This window comes from Pseudophryne corroboree, chromosome 4 (genome assembly GCF_028390025.1).
Source record: "Pseudophryne corroboree isolate aPseCor3 chromosome 4, aPseCor3.hap2, whole genome shotgun sequence".
Taxonomy (NCBI): Eukaryota; Metazoa; Chordata; class Amphibia; order Anura; family Myobatrachidae; genus Pseudophryne; species Pseudophryne corroboree.
This window is the reverse complement of record NC_086447.1, coordinates 665,081,972-665,104,457: the sequence shown is the minus strand read 5'-3', so window position 1 is coordinate 665,104,457 and position 22,486 is coordinate 665,081,972. Positions and strand designations below refer to the sequence as shown.

Sequence of the window (22,486 nt, the reverse complement as noted above, 5' to 3'; positions counted from 1 at the left end):
GTACCTGTTGTCTTTTTCTGAAAATTGGTGAGTGCCTTTATCACTGGACTTTCTGTGTAATAATATGGATGTAAGCTTGCCCACACACTATGTGGGTAATTTGGTCAGGTAAATTGTTGAACAGTTTTACCACAACATGCAAGGCTGAACTGCATAGGTCAAGTGGATCTGGAGTTGGGTTGACCAGTAAACCTTTGAACCTACCATCTCCAGAACATCAGTCTACTTTAGTTTCTAATCCCTCTGATGAAGATTATTTTGACATTCAAAATCCAATTAGAAATTATTTCACCAATTGTTATCAGTCAAAGGGATCCATAATTTTCCCATCCCCACTTCCTTTGTTCATTTTGTTGCACAGTCAGCTGACTTCTACATAAAACAGTTCGAGCCTAATTTAAAGTTAGGGGTATTGCCAGCTTGAACGTGCAATTTTGTACATTGCAAAAGCATATTTCACTGCATGGGTGGCTGGCTAAACATGTGGAGTTGTACGGCGGGATGTAATGGAGTCAGAGATCGCCGGAGGTGCGGGATGCCGGGTGATTTCAGATGTTTTTTTAAAGGGGCTAATACTTACAAAGCAAAATCATGCCTTGTAAGTGATTACTCTTTAAAAAAAAATGTAAGAGGTCAGCCAGCATCACACACCTACTGCGATCTCGGACTCCATTACATCCCGCCACAAGTGTCAATGTATGGAGTCTATTTATTATTGTTTACCATGGGCCCCTCAAATGAATAATTTTTCAGCCATTTACCTCCAGATGTGACAGTGGCTCCAATAAGAGCAAATGGTCTGCAGTAAAGTAACAATGATGGTTATCACTTTCCTACCAGGTTCTGACCATGTGAATGCCATGCCATTAGGCTGCATTTGCATAGAAACAACTTGTGATAGTAGGATAGTAGGAAGGGAAGACCTTGGGTAATGTTGGGGAAGGAACAGAAGTTTCCTTTCCAAGGATGCTATCCCCATAAAGACAAACAGGCTATTGTCATATTCAGATGGTCTTAGTAATTAAGGACAGGTTCTAAAAGCTTTACTTTTATAAGCTTCGTAAATCTGCCCAGACCACAGTCACCACTGAGGATTTAGAAAGTTTAAAAATAATGTTAAATAAGGTTCAATTCCAAACCAATTGAAGACTAAGACATAAGTGAAGGAGTACAAGTGGTCAATTTGGCAATTGTCTGCTCTACAAACCCCATGGGTGATGAGTCCATTTTTAATCTGTCGGCCAAATTCAAAGAATGCTGCTAACCTGAAAACCCAAATGCATGTAGCAATTAGGATGCACTGTGACATTGGATGATGTATATGCTTTCCCTTAGTGCTATGTCACTAACAGGTTGTCCAATATAGATTATTATTACTATTGTTATCCTTTATTTATATGGCGCCACAAGGGATCCGCAGCGCCCAATTACAGAGTACATAAACAAATAATCCAACAGGAAAATAGCAACTTACAGTTGATGACAGTATAGGACAAGTACAGGGTAAATAAACATAGTTACATCAGCAGATGACATTGGAGTAAGTATCAGGTGGCAGAAGACTGCTGGATTTGGTGCAGTTGAAGATTGTTAAAGTAAGAAAGGATAAGCACATGAGGGAAGAGGGCCCTGCTCGTGAGAGCTTACATTCTAAAGGGGAGGGTAGACAGACAGGGGTGACACAGATGGGGTACATAGAGAGCGTAGAACAGAGGGTTAGGATGAGATTTGGCTGGGATAAATAGATAAATCACAGACAGATTAGAATCTTACACTGAACAAAGTAACGCCTGTCATACAATCTCGCATGGTTCCACTTTTGCAGAGCATTCGCTTTACCATTTGTAGCAAGTCAAATCAAAAGGCATAAAGGTGCATACACACTTGCCGAGAAAATAAACAACGTCACTAATTTTCACCCTTCCTGAGCGACGTAATTTACTTTCTTGGCAAGTGTGTATGCTGCCGCCGTCGATCAATGTGTGGCCCCGCAGGTCATTAACGACCCTCGCTGTTGGACGTGCATACAGCTATATTTGGACTGTTGTACGAGAGCTGCCTGCATGGCCCGGCCGTTGCGTGACATCACTGAGCAATATGGTCGTCATATCAGTGTGTATGCACTACCGCCGACCGCCCGACCCAGGAGAGGGAAACACTAGGCGACGTCGCTCATAGAGCACATCGCCTAGCGTGTACCCACTTTAAGTATTTTTGTTTAATTAAATAGATAAATAAAGATAACCTTTGTACATGTGATGTGAATGAATTAACTAAGACAAAATGTTGGAAAATAACTGATTTGTACCTCGTGTTTGGTTTCAAATTCTCAACAGGGAAATTTGTGCCTCCTGCAGTCCGCGTTGACCACTTATTCCGTAAAAAGTCATCATAAGATGCACTGTAAACCAAGTAACCTGTCAGAACCAAGGAGAAAAAAAAAAATGTGATTTTAGATTAAACAAAAATAGCTTGAAAACAATTGAGAAGATACAACTGTATACAATACTAAGGGGTCTATTTACTAAGCCTTGAATGGAGGAAAAAGTCGACAGAGATAAAGTCCCAACCAACAAGCTCTTAACTGTCATTTTTCAAACACATCCTGTAACACGGCAGGTGGTTGGCTGGTACTTTATCTTCGTCCACTTTATCTCTCTCCAAGGCGTAGCATATAGACCCCTAAACCACACAACATTCAGTGCTGTATATGTAAATACAGATATAGGGGGATATTCAATTCAAGTCGGATTTCCAGACTTGTCGAATAAACGACAATTTAAGGTCGAATCCAGGTTCGGCCTTATTAATCAAAGTGCCGTTTCTGCGACAATTTCAGAAAATCCGACTCGTCGGAAAGCACGTGGATCAGTGGCTTGTTGTGTCGGATTTGCGGCCAAATCCGACAGGTTTTAGCCCCATTTCTTACAATGTCAAGTCGGATTGGCATTATCGGGAATGGCCAAATCCGCAAATTGAATACTGAGATGTCGGATCCTTTCCGTCGGAAAGGATCCGACAGTACTTGAATGCACCCCATAGCATTGTTATTCCACAATAACAGAACAGTATATGATTCTGTTTCACCATGTTATCTGCATAACTGCTGTACCAAGTAATTATGCCTAAGACTGACTGCGATCAAGTCTGACATATTAGTTAACAAGAGTTTGCACTTGGGGTTGGGGGGCCTATGGAGGACACTCATTTAAACCAATGCATTCACTTGCAGTGAATGTAATTAAATGGAGTATGAAGTGTCAGAAAAATGATGATACAACACAAATGGTCCCAACCAAAATGTTTTTGATCAAATGGAACAATTGTTTCCATTCCCATACAGCTTACGTGTATTTATAAAACAATACTACATGCATGTATTTTTACACAAATGGATAAGGGCATTAGTATAAAAGAAAGGCGGATAAAAGTCTGTAAAGCATTCCTAAGGCATTGAAAAATAAATAAAAATAATTCATTACAAAACCATAAAGTTGGCAAAAAAAAAATCAACAAGAAACAATATATTTCAGACCACCAAAACAGATTTGGCACTCAAACATAATTATGTTACAGTACATGTATAAATTGATACTTTATCAAGATACAGTATGTGCATTCTAAGTACACAAAGGAAGTGCATAAAAAAATTCTAATTTGTTTTTGTCATTAGAACAGTGAAGAGCCAGCTTTCTAAAGAAACTGATGAAAAATGCTCCTTTGTTCAATTTAACAAAGCCTTAACCTATTTTACAGCGCTCATGGGCCTCCCCATAGACCTCTATGGGACAGCAGAATCAGGCAATTTATCAAGCAGTGAGAGCAAAGCTTTTCCCTAATAGGTAATGATATTCATAAGGTGGATAATACACAGTCAGGGCCATATTATCCATAAGGCTGACTAAGCTGAAGCCCAGCGGCGCCACAGGAACTAGGGGCCCATCAATTTTTTTTGCTGAGGCACTGTTACCTGCACCCCCAGTCATTGTCGTTTCTGCAATTGGTGCAATGTGCATGGTGCACACATGCCTCTGAGTCCAGGAGGGCCCACAACGCCCACATTGCACCCATGTTTTATTACTTACCATTCCGGAGTTCCGCGTCAGAGCTCCAGCCGTGGTAAAAAAGAAAAAATGCAGGTAAATGGCCACCGCGCATGCACAATAGGAATTTAGTTTCCGGAAAATGGTGGGTGCCATGTTTCCAGAGACCTGTGCATACGTAGTACATTCTGGCACAATGCCAGAGTCTACAGCACAGGAGTGGGCCCACTCGGAGTCTGAACATGGGCCCCATCCTCTGTAAAAACGCTTCTGGACACAGAGCTCCAATAGTAAAAGGCACTTTGCACCCTGAGCCATAACAAGGCACACTAGCAGTCAGCTGAGGTGTCTGTTTTGAAACAATGGGCTGGGTAGGGGGTTGGCAGTGTACCAATAGTGCACTAGCGCTATTTCAAAAGAGAAAGGAGACGGAAGAACAAATGCACTGTGAGTAAAGAGGTCAGCAGACTTAATTTCAACTGGGTATCTGTGTCCGTGTGAATACTAAAAGAGTGATGGCATAGGCTCTGCTTCCCAAACGTCAGCTGGGTGAAAGATTGAAGTGCCGGAGGGGGCCCGAAATACACAAACCCCAGGGACCCAGCCATGGGTTAATAAAGCCTTGCATACAGTAACTGTATTGTACAGCTTAGAACCCAGCGCATTAGCCTTATGTTTAATAGAGTACTATACAGTATACTTGTATGAGTTTTTAATAGGAAACAAGTCTACATATTAAATACACAAAGACTCTCATTTTTGGTAAGACAGCCCTAATGTCTTTAGCTGGAAAAGTATGTATCTGCAATCAGATGTTGTAGGAATAGAATGTTGGGGTGTGGATTGGATGGATTAGGTATGTCCTGGGCAAATCAGGGAGTGGTGGATAATACTGGCCAGTATGTCATTAGCAGAAGTAAGTGCATGTGAGGCTTACTGGGTGTGGTGTGCATGATCGGTGGCCAGGATCCCGGCCGCAGAATGCCAGTGGGGGGAGGGCGAGTGCAACAAGCACCTTGTGGGCTCGGTGGTGAGCTGCGCTTGCCACAAGTTCTGTTCCCATTCTATGGGTGTCGTGGACACCCACGAGTGGGAATAGTCCCTGTTGGTTGGCATGCCGACCGTCGGTATAGTGAGGAGTCGGGATGTAGGTGGAGGTGTTGTGACCAGCGGTCTCCTGACCACCACACCCAGAAAGCCTCACATGGAAACATAACTACAACCCGATACACTACAGTATATACACTTTGTAAATGACAAAGGTAACTTGATACAACTAAAGCAGTGTTTCACTACACTAAAAGCATCTTTTATGGCTTGCCTCCCCATATGGATAGGGCATTCATGTATCTATAGATTGACCCAGTTTACTTGTCAGTGTGAGTTTCGTAAATGAGTGAAGTAAGGAAGGTGTTGGTATGAGTCAATTACAAATATATACTTTTTATTATTATTATGCATATACAGTATATGACATTTTTTATTATTATTTTTTATCTAAGTACTTATTTTATTTCAATATATAGAGGTTTCATTAAATGTGCTTGCTTTTAGCACTCTTTATTGTTAAACAGATTTTTAATGATGTTATGTGCTGGTCCACATTGTACAATGTATCACAGTACAGCACCCTTATCCCATCATAGCTCACATCACAGTACAGCACCCTTATCCCTTCATAGCTCACATCACAGTATAGCACCCTTATCCCTTCATAGCTCACATCACAGTATAGCACCCTTATCCCTTCATAGCTCACATCACAGTACAGCACCTTTATCCCTTCATAGCTCACATCACAGTATAGCACCCTTATCACTTCATAGCTCACATCACAGTACAGCACCCTTATCCCTTCATAGCTCACATCACAGTACAGCACCCTTATCCCGTCATAGCTCACATCACAGTACAGCACCCTTATCCCTTCATAGCTCCCATCACGGTACAGCACCCTTACCCCTTCATAGCTCACATCACAGTACAGCACCCTAATCCCGTCATAGCTCACATCACAGTACAGCACCCTTATCCCTTCAAAGCTCACATCACAGTACAGCACCCTTATCCCTTCATAGCTCACCTCACAGTACAGCACCTTTATCCCTTCATAGCTCACATCACAGTACAGCACCTTTATCCCTTCATAGCTCACATCACAGTACAGCACCCTTATCCCTTCATAGCTCACATCACAGTAAAGCACCCTTATCCCTTCATAGCTCACCTCACAGTACAGCACCTTTATCCCTTCATAACTCACATCACAGTACAGCACCTTTATCCCTTCATAGCTCACATCACAGTACAGCACCATTATCCCTTCATAGCTCACATCACAGTACAGCACATTTATCCCTTCATAGCTCACATCACAGTACAGCACCCTTATCCCTTCATAGCTCACATCACAGTACAGCACCCTTATCCCTTCATAGCTCACATCACAGTACAGCACCTTTATCCCTTCATAGCTCACATCACAATACAGCACCTTTATCCCTTCATAGCTCACATCACAGTACAGCACCTTTATCCCTTCATAGCTCACATCACAGTACAGCACCATTATCCCTTCATAGCTCACATCACAGTACAGCACCCTTATACCGTCATAGCTCACATCACAGTACAGCACCCTTATCCCTTCATAGCTCACCTCACAATACAGCACCCTTATCCCTTCATAGCTCACATCACAGTACAGCACCATTATCCCTTCATAGCTCACATTACAGTACAGCGCCCTTATCCCTTCATAGCTCACATCACAGTACAGCACCCTTATCCCTTCATAGCTCACATCACAGTACAGCACCTTTATCCCTTCATAGCTCACATCACAGTACAGCACCCTTATCCCTTCATAGCTCACATCACAGTACAGCACCCTTATCCCTTCATAGCTCACATCACAGTAGAGCACCCTTATCCCTTCATAGCTCACATCACAGTACAGCACCCTTATCCCGTCATAGCTCACACCACAGTACAGCACCCTTATCCCTTCATAGCTCACATCACAGTACAGCACCCTTATCCCTTCATAGCTCACACCACAGTACAGCACCTTTATCCCTTCATAGCTCACATCACAGTACAGCACCCTTATCCCGTCATAGCTCACATCACAGTACAGCACCCTTATCCCTTCATAGCTCACCTCACAGTACAGCACCCTTATCCCGTCATAGCTCACATCACAGTACAGCATCCTTATCCCTTCATAGCTCACATCACAGTACAGCATCCTTATCCCTTCATAGCTCACCTCACAGTACAGCACCCTTATCCCTTCATAGCTCACATCACAGTACAGCACCCTTATCCATTCATAGCTCACATCACAGTACATCACCCTTATCCCGTCATAGCTCACATCACAGTACAGCACCTTAATCCCTTCATAGCTCACATCACAGTACAGCACCTTTATCCCTTCATAGCTCACATCACAGTACAGCATCCTTATCCCTTCATAGCTCACATTACAGTACAGCACCCTTATTCCTTCATAGCTCACCTCACAGTACAGCACCCTTATCCCTTCATAGCTCACATCACAGTACAGCACCCTTATCCCTTCATAGCTCACATCACAGTACAGCATCCTTATCCCTTCATAGCTCACATCACAGTACAGCATCCTTATCCCTTCATAGCTCACCTCACAGTACAGCACCCTTATCCCTTCATAGCTCACATCACAGTACAGCACCTTTATCCCTTCATAGCTCACATCACAGTACAGCACCTTTATCCCTTCATAGCTCACCTCACAGTACAGCACCTTTATCCCTTCATAGCTCACCTCACAGTACAGCACCCTTATCCCTTCATAGCTCACATCACAGTACAGCATCCTTATCCCTTCATAGCTCACATTACAGTACAGCACCCTTATTCCTTCATAGCTCACCTCACAGTACAGCACCCTTATCCCTTCATAGCTCACATCACAGTACAGCACCCTTATCCCTTCATAGCTCACATCACAGTACAGCATCCTTATCCCTTCATAGCTCACATCACAGTACAGCATCCTTATCCCTTCATAGCTCACCTCACAGTACAGCACCCTTATCCCTTCATAGCTCACATCACAGTACAGCACCTTTATCCCTTCATAGCTCACATCACAGTACAGCACCTTTATCCCTTCATAGCTCACCTCACAGTACAGCACCCTTATCCCTTCATAGCTCACATCACAGTACAGCACCCTTATCCCTTCATAGCTCACATCACAGTACAGCACCTTTATCCCTTCATAGCTCACATCACAGTACAGCACCTTTATCCCTTCATAGCTCACCTCACAGTACAGCACCCTTATCCCTTCATAGCTCACCTCACAGTACAGCACCCTTATCCCTTCATAGCTCACATCACAGTACAGCACCTTTATCCCTTCATAGCTCACATCACAGTACAGCACCCTTATCCCTTCACAGCTCACATCACAGTACAGCATCCTTATCCCTTCATAGCTCACATTACAGTACAGCACCCTTATCCCTTCATAGCTCACATCACAGTACAGCACCCTTATCCCTTCATAGCTCACATTACAGTACAGCACTTATCTCCTCTCACAGCCGCGTTATAGCACAGTGCACATTTCCCCCTATAGCACTAATCATAGTAAAGCACCCCTTTTCCTTTGCAGTACATATCCTAGTATAGCACTTTTATTGCACTTAACCACTGGTGTCACAAGGTGGCTGCGGGGGGTGCGGCCCGTACCCAGGTGTCACCCGCCGAAGGGTGACACCAAAGTGCCAGCTCTTGTTCAGTGACAGAAGTCGGGTGCTGCACTGTAACATTACGTGCAGCAACCCGGCTTCTGTCACTGTGTAGGAGAAGGCAACAGAGACACGCTAGTCTCCAGGGGCAGCCTGCACTTCCTGGACCCCCGGAGTGACAAAAATGTAGGTCAGGGCGCAAAGCCACACCACTCCCGCAAATCCACGCCCCTCCAGAGGGGCACTTTCTTAGCCACACCCCTCAACAAAGCCACGCCCCTTTCACTGCCACAGCCCACCGGGTGTAAAAGAGGTGAGTGACACTTCTGCATGTAACACACATCTTTTATTATAACTAAAGGTAGATCATAATATCCCTACATCACTAATATATTTTTTATTCTTTTTTTTTTGCCAAGATTGCATGACTTAATTTGGTAAACCTTCCCTGACATTTTGAGACTCACATGTTTGTAGACGTTTTATATATACTGGTCTAGTTCGAGTCAATTCTGTGCTTCACTCTGCTATACATTGTGCCTATTATGTTTCTGTTCTGTTCTCCATATATCTATAGATCAATACAGTTCATTTGCCAGTGTGAGTTAACCGTAAATGAGTGAATTGAAGAAGGTGTGTGTAGGTGCGAGTAAAATTTCCATTATTCATAGTCCGTATATGAATTTCTGTTATCTGAGTTTTAAATTGCCATTTCTTTTATAACTATTAAGTCTATTGCATCAGGTAGACTTTGAACTAAGGCCCTCATTCCGAGTTGTTCGCTCGTTATTTTTCTTCGCATCGGTGCGATTTTCCGCTAACTGCGCATGCGCAATGTTCGCACTGTGGCTGCGTCAAGTAAATTTGCAAAGAAGTTTGGTATTTTACTCACGGCATTACGAGGTTTTTTCTTCGTTCTGGTGATCGGAGTGTGATTGACAGGAAGTGGGTGTTTCTGGGCGGAAACTGACCGTTTTATGGGTGTGTGTGAAAAAACGCTGCCGTTTCTGGGAAAAACGCTGCAGTTTCTGGGAAAAACGCGGGAGTGGCTGGAGAAACGGGGGAGTGTCTGGGCGAACGCTGGGTGTGTTTGTGATGTCAAACCAGGAACGAAACTGACTGAACTGATCGCAGCGGCAGAGTAAGTCCCGAGCTACTCAGAAACTGCTAAGAAATTTCTATTCGCAATTTTGAGAATCTTTCGTTCACAATTCTGCTAAGCTAAGATACACTCCCAGTAGGCGGCGGCTTAGCATGTGCAATGCTGCTAAAAGCAGCTTGCGAGCGAACAACTCGGAATGAGGGCTTAAGTGTGTTTGTTTTCTAGCATTTTATTGTTAAACAGATGTCTGTATATTTAACGATGATATATGTTTGTACATACTGTACAATGTTGTACAGTATATGTTTGTCTTTTAAAAATAAATAAAAAGTTTTGAATAAAAAAAAAGTATCTCTTATTTTTCACATGGTAAGAAAACTAAAAAAGAACATGTAAATAATGTAAAGTAGGAATAGAATGATTACATCCATATGCTGCATGCATCTGGAAAGAGTTATGTAATACTTCTCCAGACTTTTATAGATATATATATATAGATTTGTTGCTTCATGATTTAAGAATAAAAGCAAACTGACAGAAGTGATGACATTTCGTAGCCTTTACTTATCCTTTAGAACAAAGACCAAACTCTAAAAGTCCTTCTGAGGATTATCTTGTGCCTGTGATCTATAAAAGGTTACTTCCGATACTTTCATACTGTTTGGATGAAACAGCAATATGAACCAGACAACATGAAACAAGGATCCCAGCACATTATCTGGTCCACAGTAAAGAGGGTAGCACTGATCATGGGGTATTATAGAAATTGTTCTATATTCAGTTTTGTTCCTTATTTATTCAATTAAATTTGATCTCTAAGAAGAAAAAAAAATCTATTTTCCTAACACAATTATGTGAGACAGAGTTGAAACTTCTGTGCACTCAATAAAATTTTGAATTTGCTATTATTTTTTATATTTTTGAAATACATGTCAATTCACTTGTCTTAAATGTAAATAATCATGTACTGAGCATTTTAATATGTGCTGTAAATAAATGCTTAACGCTGTAATGCGTTTCTTTTTAACAGAGAATTTCCTATTCATTTATGTTAAATGCACGATTGTCTTTCCTTTTTAGTCAGTGGAAATGCCTTATTTCTACCTTTAATCAGCCCACATTTTCTAACTACTGGATGAGGTGTGGTTGTTAAATATACAAGACTGTACTTGTAAAAAATAAACCGTACTGCGTGAGTTGAACAGGAATGGAGGAACATTGACCTTGGACTATCACAAAATGATTTTGCAAGTTTCACCCCTATCACACAGTTTGCTGTCACACGGTGTTTGAAGGAATTGTGTTTTTCCCGTGTGTCGTAAAAATGCTTAGTTCAAAATCATAGCAACGTTTTAACATAAACTTTTTAGTTAAATTGAACAAAACGCTAACCAACTCTTTACGTATGCTAACTAAGGCTTACTGGGCAGATTGTATGTCACATGCACTTGTGTTTGTGTGGCACAGAATATTTAGTGATGGTCATACTGTAAGTATGTCACAGATGATGACCGTCCCAGAAGGACTTGCGCATCAAAAAAAACGAAAATGTGGGAAAAAAAATGAGAAAATTGTTCGTATTGAGCATGGAGTCAGCCTCTCAATGATAGAAATGGTAAACATTGCAAAGAAATTGTTAGGCAAGTTTTACATTGAGATCTTAACATGACAGAAGTTTGTGCAACAAGGTTCCAAGGCTCCTCACTGCTGAGCAGTAAGAAAATCGAAAACAAATTGGTACAGACATTTTCGAACAAATACAAGCAGATTCACGGTTTTTAGATAAAGTTATTACCTGTGATGAAACATCTTCCAGTACGATCCTGAGACAAAATACCAGTCCACAGTGCCGTAACTAGGCATTTTAGCGCTGTGTGCAAGAAACGACATTGGTGACCCCCCCCAAGACAAAAAAAATATAGGGGTGTGGCTTCATGGGGAAGGCGCGTGGCCACAAAATAATACCAATTCATACTACACAGTGGTCTCCATTATTCAAATTACGCTGCACAGTAGCGCCACTACACCAGGTAGAGCCCTTTTTACACATTACGGCAGACAGCGTCCCTTTTTAAACATTACGGCAGACAGCGTCCCCTTTTTTACACATTACGGCAGACAACATGCCTTTTTACACATTACGGCAGACAGTCCCCCTTTTTACACATTACAGCAGGCAGCGTCCCCTTTTTACACATTACGGCAGACAGCGTCCCCCTTTTTACACATTACGGCAGATAGCGTCCCCCTTTTTACACATTACGGCAGACAGCGTCCCCTTTTTACACATTACGGCAGCCAGCATCCCCCTTTTTACACGTTACGGCAGACAGCGTCTCCCTTTTTACACATTGTGGCAGACAGAAGAGAGAGAGAAGGCAACTCTTCCCGCTGGCAGTCAGGCTCCTTGTGCAGGCAGATCCATTCCTGGCAGCGGGGAATGAAGAGGAGGGAGGGGGACTGGAGCCGCAGCAGCGCTATGTAATTGATGGAGGCACCACTGCAGCAGCCCCCTCTCCTTCCGTATTGGCTGCCCGCCACTGTGAATGCTGGGATGAGGGAAGCGCATCCCAGCATTCACAGCAGCGCCGGGCATCCAATATGGAAGGAGAGGGGACTGCTGCAGCGGCGCCACTACCAATGACATAGCGCTGCTGCGGCTCCAGTCCCCCTCCCTCCTCCTCCTTCCCTGCCTCCGGCGCTGCTGATCTCCTTCAGCGCGGCGCGCGGCACAGAACAGGCGGCTTGTAATGAATCAATTTGACTCATTACAAGCCGCTGGCCGTGTGCCCACAGGGCAACTGCGCTGGCCGTGCGCCCTCAGGGCAACTACGCTGTGTGCCAGGCACACCTGGCACACAGGTAGTTACGGTGCTGCAATACACATCCTATGCAGCTCCACAGGCTGTAGGTTACCACCCTAGCATAATACATGGAATTACATAATAACTGAGAAAGCTCTGTGCTAGGTGACAGATGAGGAGGACCACTTATCCCCATTACCCACAGTCAGCCCCTAAATCCTGTCCTGCTGCGGGAAATAGAATAGAAATACAGAATACAGCACATTATGAGCCAGGTACAGAAGACAGGAGACACAATAACCAGCTGTTACCACGCATCACATACAGAAGTCTTCGGAAGTCGTGAGGAAGGGAACTTGTGGATGCATGCTGGGATTTGTCATTCTCCAGCTGCCAGTCTCAGCCTAGTATCAAGTGGCAAAGCTACTGTAGCAGTGAGTGGAAGCATGCACAGAGTCCGCACCATGTTATGCTGAGCTCCAGGCAGCACCAGAGGTAACCACCACACTACTCACCCCGCACAGCAGCCCCAGTCCCTCCGGGTCTACAGTCCTACAGCCTCCGCCGCTCAGCAGACACCGACGCTCAGGGCGCCAGAAACTGTCCGTGAGCAACTAAGAAGAAATTTCAAACAGAATTCCCAAGCCACGCCCTCCGTCCCCACTTCTAACCAATCACCACTCAGCACAGGAGAGACGCAAGCGGTACTGTGGTGTGGGCCGGCGGGTGCATGCAGAGATTTTCCGCCTCACAGCGCATTGCGCTGTGTGCAATGCCCCTCTGGCCCATACCTAGTTACGGCTCTGCCAGTCCATGCACAGGAACACACCATCTTACCATAATGAAGAATGCATGTCAAAGCAAATCCAAATTCAATGCGATACTAATAGTTTTCTTTGATATCAAGGGTGTTATTTTGGAAGACTGGGTACCAGAAGGCACAACAGTGGATCAACATTACTATAATAATGTTGTAGAAACTTTGCAGGAAAGAATAAGAAAAAAGAGGCCAGACATGTGAAAAAAAGGCTTCATCCTCCATCATGACAATGCACCAGCCTATACAGCTCTCTCTGTGAAGCACTTTTTGACAGGGAAACAGATTGCGGTGCTAGAACACCCTTCATACGAGTGAGATCTAGCACCATGTGATTTCTTTCTTTTCCCTAAAGTCAGATTTGTACTCCAGGGAACCTGTTTTGCACCAGTTACTGAGGCAAAGAAGAAAATGATGGAGCTGTTAAGACAGCTGGCAGATAATGAGCCACAGCTTGGCTTTGACCAATGGAAAATAAGAATGCAGTGGTGTGTGGATGCAGAAGGAGAGTAAATAGAAGGAGAACAGTGTTAAAATGTACCTATTATAATTAAACGTAAATCAGTCTTGTTAATTAATAACCAAACCTAGTATATAGTTTTGTTCTTTCCTCTGACCCCAGCAGTTAGGGAATGCTAAAATTGAAATTCACTTTAAACATGTAGTCAGTGCCAAACCTAGAGTTGGCTATATAGGCGCCATACTCCTGCTGTAGTATTGTAAGATAGAATTAGTGATCGCCGTCAGTGAAAAAAATTGGGTCCTACTCCACTGTTTATGGGTCACATCACATATTATGCTTTTGAATTCCCATATACTGTATCATCAGACCACCCCACATGCCTTACACATGGAAAGTCACACTCCTATTTTGCAGTACAAATATTGCTTATAATTATGTTGCCTTTATCTCACATAGCAACAGGTACAGTGCTGGGGGGTAGAAGGGGGGGGGGCAGCAGTTGGGGCAGGGAGGGGATAGAGGGGGTAAAAGCATGTGGTAGTTGGGGTAGGAAGGTGGGGTTAAGCCTATATATCAGCTGGGGCAGAACTTTGAGGCAAGGAGAGGTTATCGGCAGGCAGTGCTGGGGGTAGGGAGAAGATAAGAGTAGAAAGCCGCTGGGACAATATTGGGAGCAATGAGGTGGTTAATGACAAGTAATGCTGGGAGTAAGGAGGGGATACGTGTGTATAGCATCTAGGGCAGTACTGCGGGGCAAGAGAGGGTTAGGGGCAGCCAGTGCTGGGAGTAAGAAGGGGATAAGGGTAGAGAGCAGCTGGGAAAATAATGGGGGGGGGGGGCAAGGAGAGCATGTAGCAGTTGGGACAGTTCTAGGGCAATGTGGGGGTTTAGGACAGGCAGTATTATGGCCAATGCTTGGGGGCAGGGAGGTAGTAAGGTTAGATAGCAACTAGGGCAAGAAGTGGGTTAGGGGCAGGTAGGGATGAGGTAGGGGTGGATAGCGGACATCCAAAAATCCAGGAGGCAGTGAGTTTGTATGGAGGTATATAGTGTCCAGCAAAGGTTCAAGGGTACACAGTTAATATAGACACATACCCAGCCATGGGATCCTGTGGGTCCTTCTTCAGGGTAGGGGGGAAAGTGGGGGTTGGCTTCTGTGGGGGGATCAGCAGTTCTCAAAGCTGGAGAAGTAGCCAGAAGCACAGGGGGTCAGCCTCAGTGGTAAGTGGCTAGCAGGCGGCACACCTCCAACCAGACATCAGCAGGGAGCAGCTCATCGCAGCAAGCAGAGCAGTAACTGAGGTGACAGCACCCTGTGGAGGAGTCACAGCAGGGACAAGCACCGGCGCATCAACGATCCAGGCAGATGCTGAGTGGGCAGCAACAGGGAGCTGGCACCGAGCATGGGTGAGCAGCAGCAGGTATCTTGGGTCGCTGAGCAGAGGCTAGAGGTGCCGTCTTGCACCACTGGAGGATGCAGAGTTGCTTCTGGAGGGCAGGGAGGTAGGGAGCAAGACACTACAGATGCCATGGCGATTGACTGAGGTGACACAACAGGCAGCATGGTGATTCGATAGAATGTAAATACGTATAGATAATGCACGCAATCACCTTTAAATAGGTTTAAATAGTGTCAAATTATGTGAGCCTCCGTGAGGGCTAAAAACAACAGCCTCCTGTCACACACACACACACACACACACACACACACACACACACACACACACACACACACACACACCTATTCATACAGATAAATGACATTAAAAAAAATATTACAAAGATAAAGAGAGTGCTCTGTTGGTTCTGCACTACTACTTATTTTCTGCCTGTAAACAGTCTTTTAAATGTCCACAAGCATGTATTAGTCATATGCCTTAAAGGCAAGCGTTTAGCTTCAGAGTCTCCGGACTCCTTTCCACGTGTGTCCCGGTTAGGTGCAGTTGGCTGCAGATTTGTGGCTCTCAATCACAAATACAGCTGCCTTTTGCAGTTCTATCTGCCCCTCTTCGGTCAGGTTAGATGGGGCATTCCACAAGCAGCGCTAACTAAGGGCCTAATTTAGACCTGATCGCAGCAGCAAATTTGTTAGCTAATGGCCAAAACAATGGCCCTCATTCCGAGTTGTTCGCTCGCAAGCTGCTTTTAGCAGCTTTGCACACGCTAAGCCACCGCCTACTGGGAGTGAATCTTAGCTTATCAAAATTGCGAACAAAAGAGTCGCAATATTGCGAAAAGACTTCTCTGTGCAGTTTTTGAGTAGCTCGAGACTTACTCTTCCAGTGCGATCAGTTCAGTGCTTGTCGTTCCTGGTTTGACGTCACAAACACACCCAGCGTTCGCCAAGACACTCCTCCGTTTCTCCAGCCACTCCCGCGTTTTTCCCAGAAACGGTAGCGTTTTTTTCACACACTCCCATAAAACGGCCAGTTTCCGCCCAGAAACACCCACTTCCTGTCAATCACATTACGATCACCAGAACGAAGAAAAAACCTCGTAATGCCGCGAGTAAAATACCTAACTGCATAGCAAATTTACTTTGCGCAGTCGCAGTGCGAACACTGCGCATGCGCAATTAGCGGAAAATCGCTGCGATGCGAAGAAAATTACCGAGCGAACAACTCGGAATGACCACCCATGTGCACTGCGGGGGGGGGGGGCAGATATGACATATGCAGACAGAGAGTTAGATTTGGGTGTGGTGTGTTCAAGCTGAAATCTAAATTGCATTGTAAAAATAAAGCACCCAGTATTTACCCTGCACAGAAACAATATAACTAAACCCACTCATATCTAACTCTCTCTGCACATGCTATATCTGCCCCACCTGCAGTGGTTTTGCCCATTAGCTAACAAATTTGCTGCTGCAATCAGGTCTGAATTAGGCCCTAAAGCCGATGATTTGGCTTCAGCACTGCTCGCTCAGCTGTGTTCTCACTACTGAGGTTACCCCTGCTATGACGGGTGGTCTGGACTTTCTGTTCCTTCACTCCTGGTCTCTTTTTCCCAGATTTGTGGGTCCCGGTAGGTGTAAGGAGACACGCTAGTGCTGTGCAGCTCTGGGCAGCAGGATCGGAGATCAAAGCCGGCAGTCGTCCGGTACAGTTTCGGGTCTGACATCATCAAAGGGGAACCACTGCAGGTGGCGATTGGCTGTGGAATGAGAGGCAGAACGCACAGCCACATTATACTGTAGCACGTTCTGTGGGACCCACTAATTTTTTAAACGTGAGTCCTAGGGAGCTATTTTCGTGTAATATACATGCTATAGCATGCTTTTGCGATCACGGTAGAAGAACTTTCCACTGTGTGTTGTGGGGAGGTAACCAGACCTCCATAGGCTTAAGCCCAGAACTCTGTAATGAGGGGTAGGACCTGAAGGGGTGTCTAGGTCCCTGCTCACTGATGGCACTTGTTCCCAACAGCCATGGTCGGCCCGACCTTTATGCCGGGTACGCAGCTCAGCAGAGTGCCACAGTGAAAAGGGTGCTGCTTAACCGCCAGGCAGCCATGGAGATAGCTGTCGGCATTTGAAATGTGGCACCAGCTGCGAGTTAACTGGAGCTCGTGGTCCAGCAGTGTTTTTTTGTGTGTGTGTGTGTGTGTGTGTGTGTGTGTGTGTGTGTGTGTGTGTGTGAATTTACAGCAGTTTTCTCTCCGACTGTATATTCTGTATTTGTATAGTTTCATATATTATGATTGATTGACATGTAATAATAACCCCCACAGCCCATACTTTGACAATTTTTATAAAATAGGATTATGCACCAGTTGATGTCCCACCCATGTTTTAGCTACACCTACAGTATCCACAGAAAATAGGCTCATGTTGGCCCTGCCAACAACATTGCGGAAGCATACCTCCCTACTGTCCCGCATTCAATGGGACAGTCCCATTTTTCCGGGACTGTCCCCAGTGGCATAAGTTCGCCCCAGTCGCCATGAGGCATGATAAAATGTTGGTGCCCCCCCTTCCTATACATATTGGTATATATATATATATATATGCCATATGTAGATATCTGGTGCACAGGGTGAACAGTAGCAGTGTACTCAGGTACCTTTCACAATAGTATAGATACACACACACCTCTTTCACTTACACACACGTGCCTCTTTTCCTTGCACACACACATGCCTTTTTCACTTAAAACACACACACACCTCTTTAACTTACACACACACACACACACCTTTTTCACTTAAAACTCACATGCTCTTTCACTTACACACATGCCTCTCACTTACACACACGCCTTTTTCACTTACACACACACACCTCATTCACTAACTCACACGTCTCTTTCATTTACACACACATCTTTTTCACTTACACACACATGCCTTTTTCACTTACACGCGCCTTTTTCACTTATACACAATTACACACGTCACTTTCACTTACACACAATTACACACACGCCACTTTCACTTACACACACGCCACTTTCACACAATTACACACACACATCACTTTCACTTACACACACACAATTACACACACTTGCCTCGTTCACTTACACACACACATACACACACCACTTTCACTTACACACAATTAAACACACACATCACTTTCACTTACACACACACACGATTACACAAACACACACATGCCTCTTTCACTTACACACACACAGACACACACACACACACACACACACATGCCTCTTTCACTTAAACACACAACTTTCCTTTAAAAAACACAGACATACACACCTCCCTTAAAAACATTCACACACATAAACACAGTGCTGCCAACATTTATTAAAGATACTCCCGGTAATCCCCCCCCCCCCACACACACACATATATACCCATACACCACACACTCACATGCACCACACACACACACACACACACACACACACACACACACACAATGCAGCAGCTTGAGGCAGGTGGTGCCAGTGCCTACCTGTTGCTATCCTCATGACAGAGGAAGAGACAGCTTCAGTCGACCAGCTCAAAGTCCTGTGAGCAGCTGTCCGCTGGAGCTCCCCCTGGCTGCAGCCAGCTGTCAACTGAGCTCTCTCTGCATACAAGGAGGCAGATGCTGCTGCCATGTCACAGCTCCTCCGTCCACTCCAGTAAGATGCGGCGATGGATTGTCGGGCAGTGGGAGGCAATGGAGAAGTGGCCCCTGCAGGTCAGGATCCCGGCGGCAGCTGACTCCATTACCTCCCACAGTTCTGCCACTGACTGTCCCGCTGTCCAACCCACAGCTGCCCCCAAATCCCTTGGTGGAGGGAGTTGGGGGCAGTGCACACATTGATGAGATGAGGAGAATAGATGCAGTGCGCATGTGCACGACATCTATTCACAGTGCATGGTGGAGCCTGGAGGCAGCCCAGCATCTTAGAGAGTGCTAAGCACGCCTCCCAGAGTGATGCAATCAATGGGTTTAGTGAGGATCCACCCCTTTCCCCAAAGCCTGTCCTTTTCTTGAGGCCCCACCACCTTTTGGAAGCGCAGGTGTCCAAGGGGTTCCGAATTCCATATCTACAGTTGGGAGGTAGGCGGAAGTAATAAACTGAAATCAGAGCATTGCCTGTCAGAGAAGAGAAGCTGACATGAGTGTGAAGATCTACAAGGTGGTGAGTAAACTAAGTTAACTACTGGGCAGGGGAAGCACAATAAAGAACATGTATATGCGGGTGCATATATATAACAGTAGCCGTTCTACCCGTTCTTCGCATGGGAGTTTCTGATTTTCACGGTTGTAAATATAAAAGTGTTACAAATTTGGTAAATCTATAGAGTTGTAAATTTGAGACGTCTTAATGTACTGTAAGTAAATATTAAACCATGTTTCTTGGCGTTACCCGAGGAGCACCTGTAGCAGATATGGTAAAAAGTGACGGGACCATTTTTGTAGTTTATTAAATTCTATACACTGGAGGTATAATCCAAATTTTGATCCGATTGTCCGTTTGGGCGTTATTGTTAAGGCAACACAAGCCAAGCATCGGTAATGACATCATTATGTCAACCCCCTGTTCATCCCCTTAGGGGAGGTTTATTAAAATTCTAATTATGTCGTTTTCTTATTGCCCACCTGAAGAATACCTATAGATGGAGCCACACTCATCCAGTGCGGCTCCATCGCAGGCATGCACTCCCGGCGCGACTAGGCGATTCATCCGCCTAGCCCTGCCGGGAGTGCAGAGAGATGCTTTCCCATTCTAGTGAATGGGAGTGTGCGCGCCTGGACAGAGATGCTCTCGGCATTAGGCACGCCCGGGCGGTCGCGCACAGGTGGAGCCATAACTAGCTTGGCTCCATCTGTATGTTAAATTTCAGCTTCCTAACAAATCGAGAAGTAAGAGAATTAGTGATAAGTCAGTCAGTCAGTGAGTCAGGGTTTTCCCATTATATATACAGTATATAGATAATGAACTTGTACATTTTTTAATATGTTAAGAAAATTTTTATATACATTAGTTATATCAGACTCATTAAAAATGTAATTTCCATACATAGTGAAAGAGAATCTTATTTAATGTGCAAGGTAAAATACAAGCATACATCCATCTTAATACTGATATAAACCATATGTCCACAGTTTATTAGATGCATAGGAAATATTTTCCATATATAGTTCTACTTTAGCATCCTTAAATATCCTCATAGTTATGTCCTGTGAGTGCACGTCTTTCATACATACTGTAGCTTATGAGTTATGTAACTAATAGCATGTTCAGTGCATCTCATTCTAACTCTGTAAATGTTAGAAAGTGTTGCTTGGGGGGTAATTCCAAGTTGATCGCAGCAGGAAATTTTTTAGCAGTTGGGCAAAACCATGTGCACTGCAGGGGAGGCAGATATAACATGTGCAGAGAGAGTTAGATTTGGGTGGGTTATTTTGTTTCTGTGCAGGGTAAATACTGGCTGCTTTATTTTTACACTGCAATTTAGATTGCAGATTGAACTCACCACACCCAAATCTAACTCTCTCTGCAAATGTTATATCTACCTCCCCTGCAGTGCACATGATTTTGCCCAACTGCTAAAAAATTTCCTGCTGCGATCAACTTGGAATTACCCCCTTAGTGCGTTAATTATAAAGCAACTTGTATGGTAACAATATTACTTTCCAACCAATACACTGTCCACAGCAACAGACATGTGCTTCACATCTGGATGTGCTCCAGCTTCCATCTGCAGTAGCTGGATACCAGCTCCATCCAACTGTGACCCAATAACATCAAACAGATGCCTGAGCAGGTTTTTCTTCTCCCTATATATTTTGCACTGTGGTTGCATTTAAAATGTATCCATATGTTTACAAAGTATTGTTACAAGAAAAAAGTATTCTGAGACATACTAGAAGCACTCATCCACATCACACTACCAATATAACCTTCAGCAACACTTCTGCATTCAAATAAGATAAGATTTGGCTTGTGATATTCAGATCTTTTGAAAATGCCATATTTGCCCCAACATAACATGATTATCTACACCAAGGAAAATAATGCTGACCAAACACAAGTAGAATGGTGCAACGCGTTGTCAGCTTAAGGTCCCATGGTTGTCTATTATGCTTTCTGTCACAGCGTGTGAACAATTAGGAACAGACAGATTTACGATTGGATAGGCTGCATCTGTCACACATCTGCCCACTCTAACTATGTGCCAACAATATAAAATATTAATACTTAAACTGTGTGCTGTTATATTTTATATTCATTCTTACAGTACAGACAACAGCGTACATGTTCTAGCATCTACCAAATCGACTTTAACAGTTTGGAATCTACTCAAAATAATCAACTTGCCTTCAGTTCTCCCAAATGTTATGTTTTCCATGTATTCCTTTAGTTTCTATCATGCTAGCTAACAGCATTCATAAATTCATATATTGGGTGATGTAAGTACAGTGTATCAGATAGAGAGATAGCATTCATCTCAGAAAAACGTGTCTGGTGCTGGCTCCTATCCAGACCTACTCATCTGTCTCATACCCATCACAGACTCTCATCATACTGCATGGGTAAAACATTTTTTAATATGAACTCCTCTGCGTGTGGTTGATAAGATAAAATAAATAATAATATTAACCACATCTTTAAATGGCATGGATAATAGAAATTACTGAGGCATTCTGTGGCAGCAAGTTCAGTACTGGTCTATTTCTATTTTATTTCAAAGACCATATGACTGTTATCATCAGACAAATACTGTGGAAGGAGGCAACTCTGTTAGTTGCCATGAATTATATTGCTCTGACTAGTCCCATGCTGTATCCTTAGATGTCATTTTATTGGAATACATTTAGCATGAACATACAGTAACACGGAACTGCTGCAACTGTATTACATCATCTACCATGCAGTCTAGAATTGCTTGACTGTTATGTCTCATCTTTTTTTTTCTAATATCTGTTTATCATAATTTAAAAGATTAATATGGGTTTGTATGTAACATTGTCTTTGCAAAAAAAAACATGACCTACTGTACGCAGGGGCTGATTAGCCATAGGCCTCCCCAGGAAGATTCCTGGTAGGCC

At 44.0% G+C, this 22,486-nt stretch overlaps 1 protein-coding gene across 1 annotated transcript in view; it reads right to left on the bottom strand.

Annotated features, from left to right (window-relative positions):
• FNDC1 (fibronectin type III domain containing 1) overlaps positions 1-22,486 on the bottom strand; it is a 399,147-nt gene that overhangs the window by 80,154 nt on the left and 296,507 nt on the right. Inside the window, 1 exon segment of the mRNA XM_063917820.1 lies at positions 2,309-2,417. Coding sequence (XP_063773890.1) covers positions 2,309-2,417 — 109 coding nt within the window.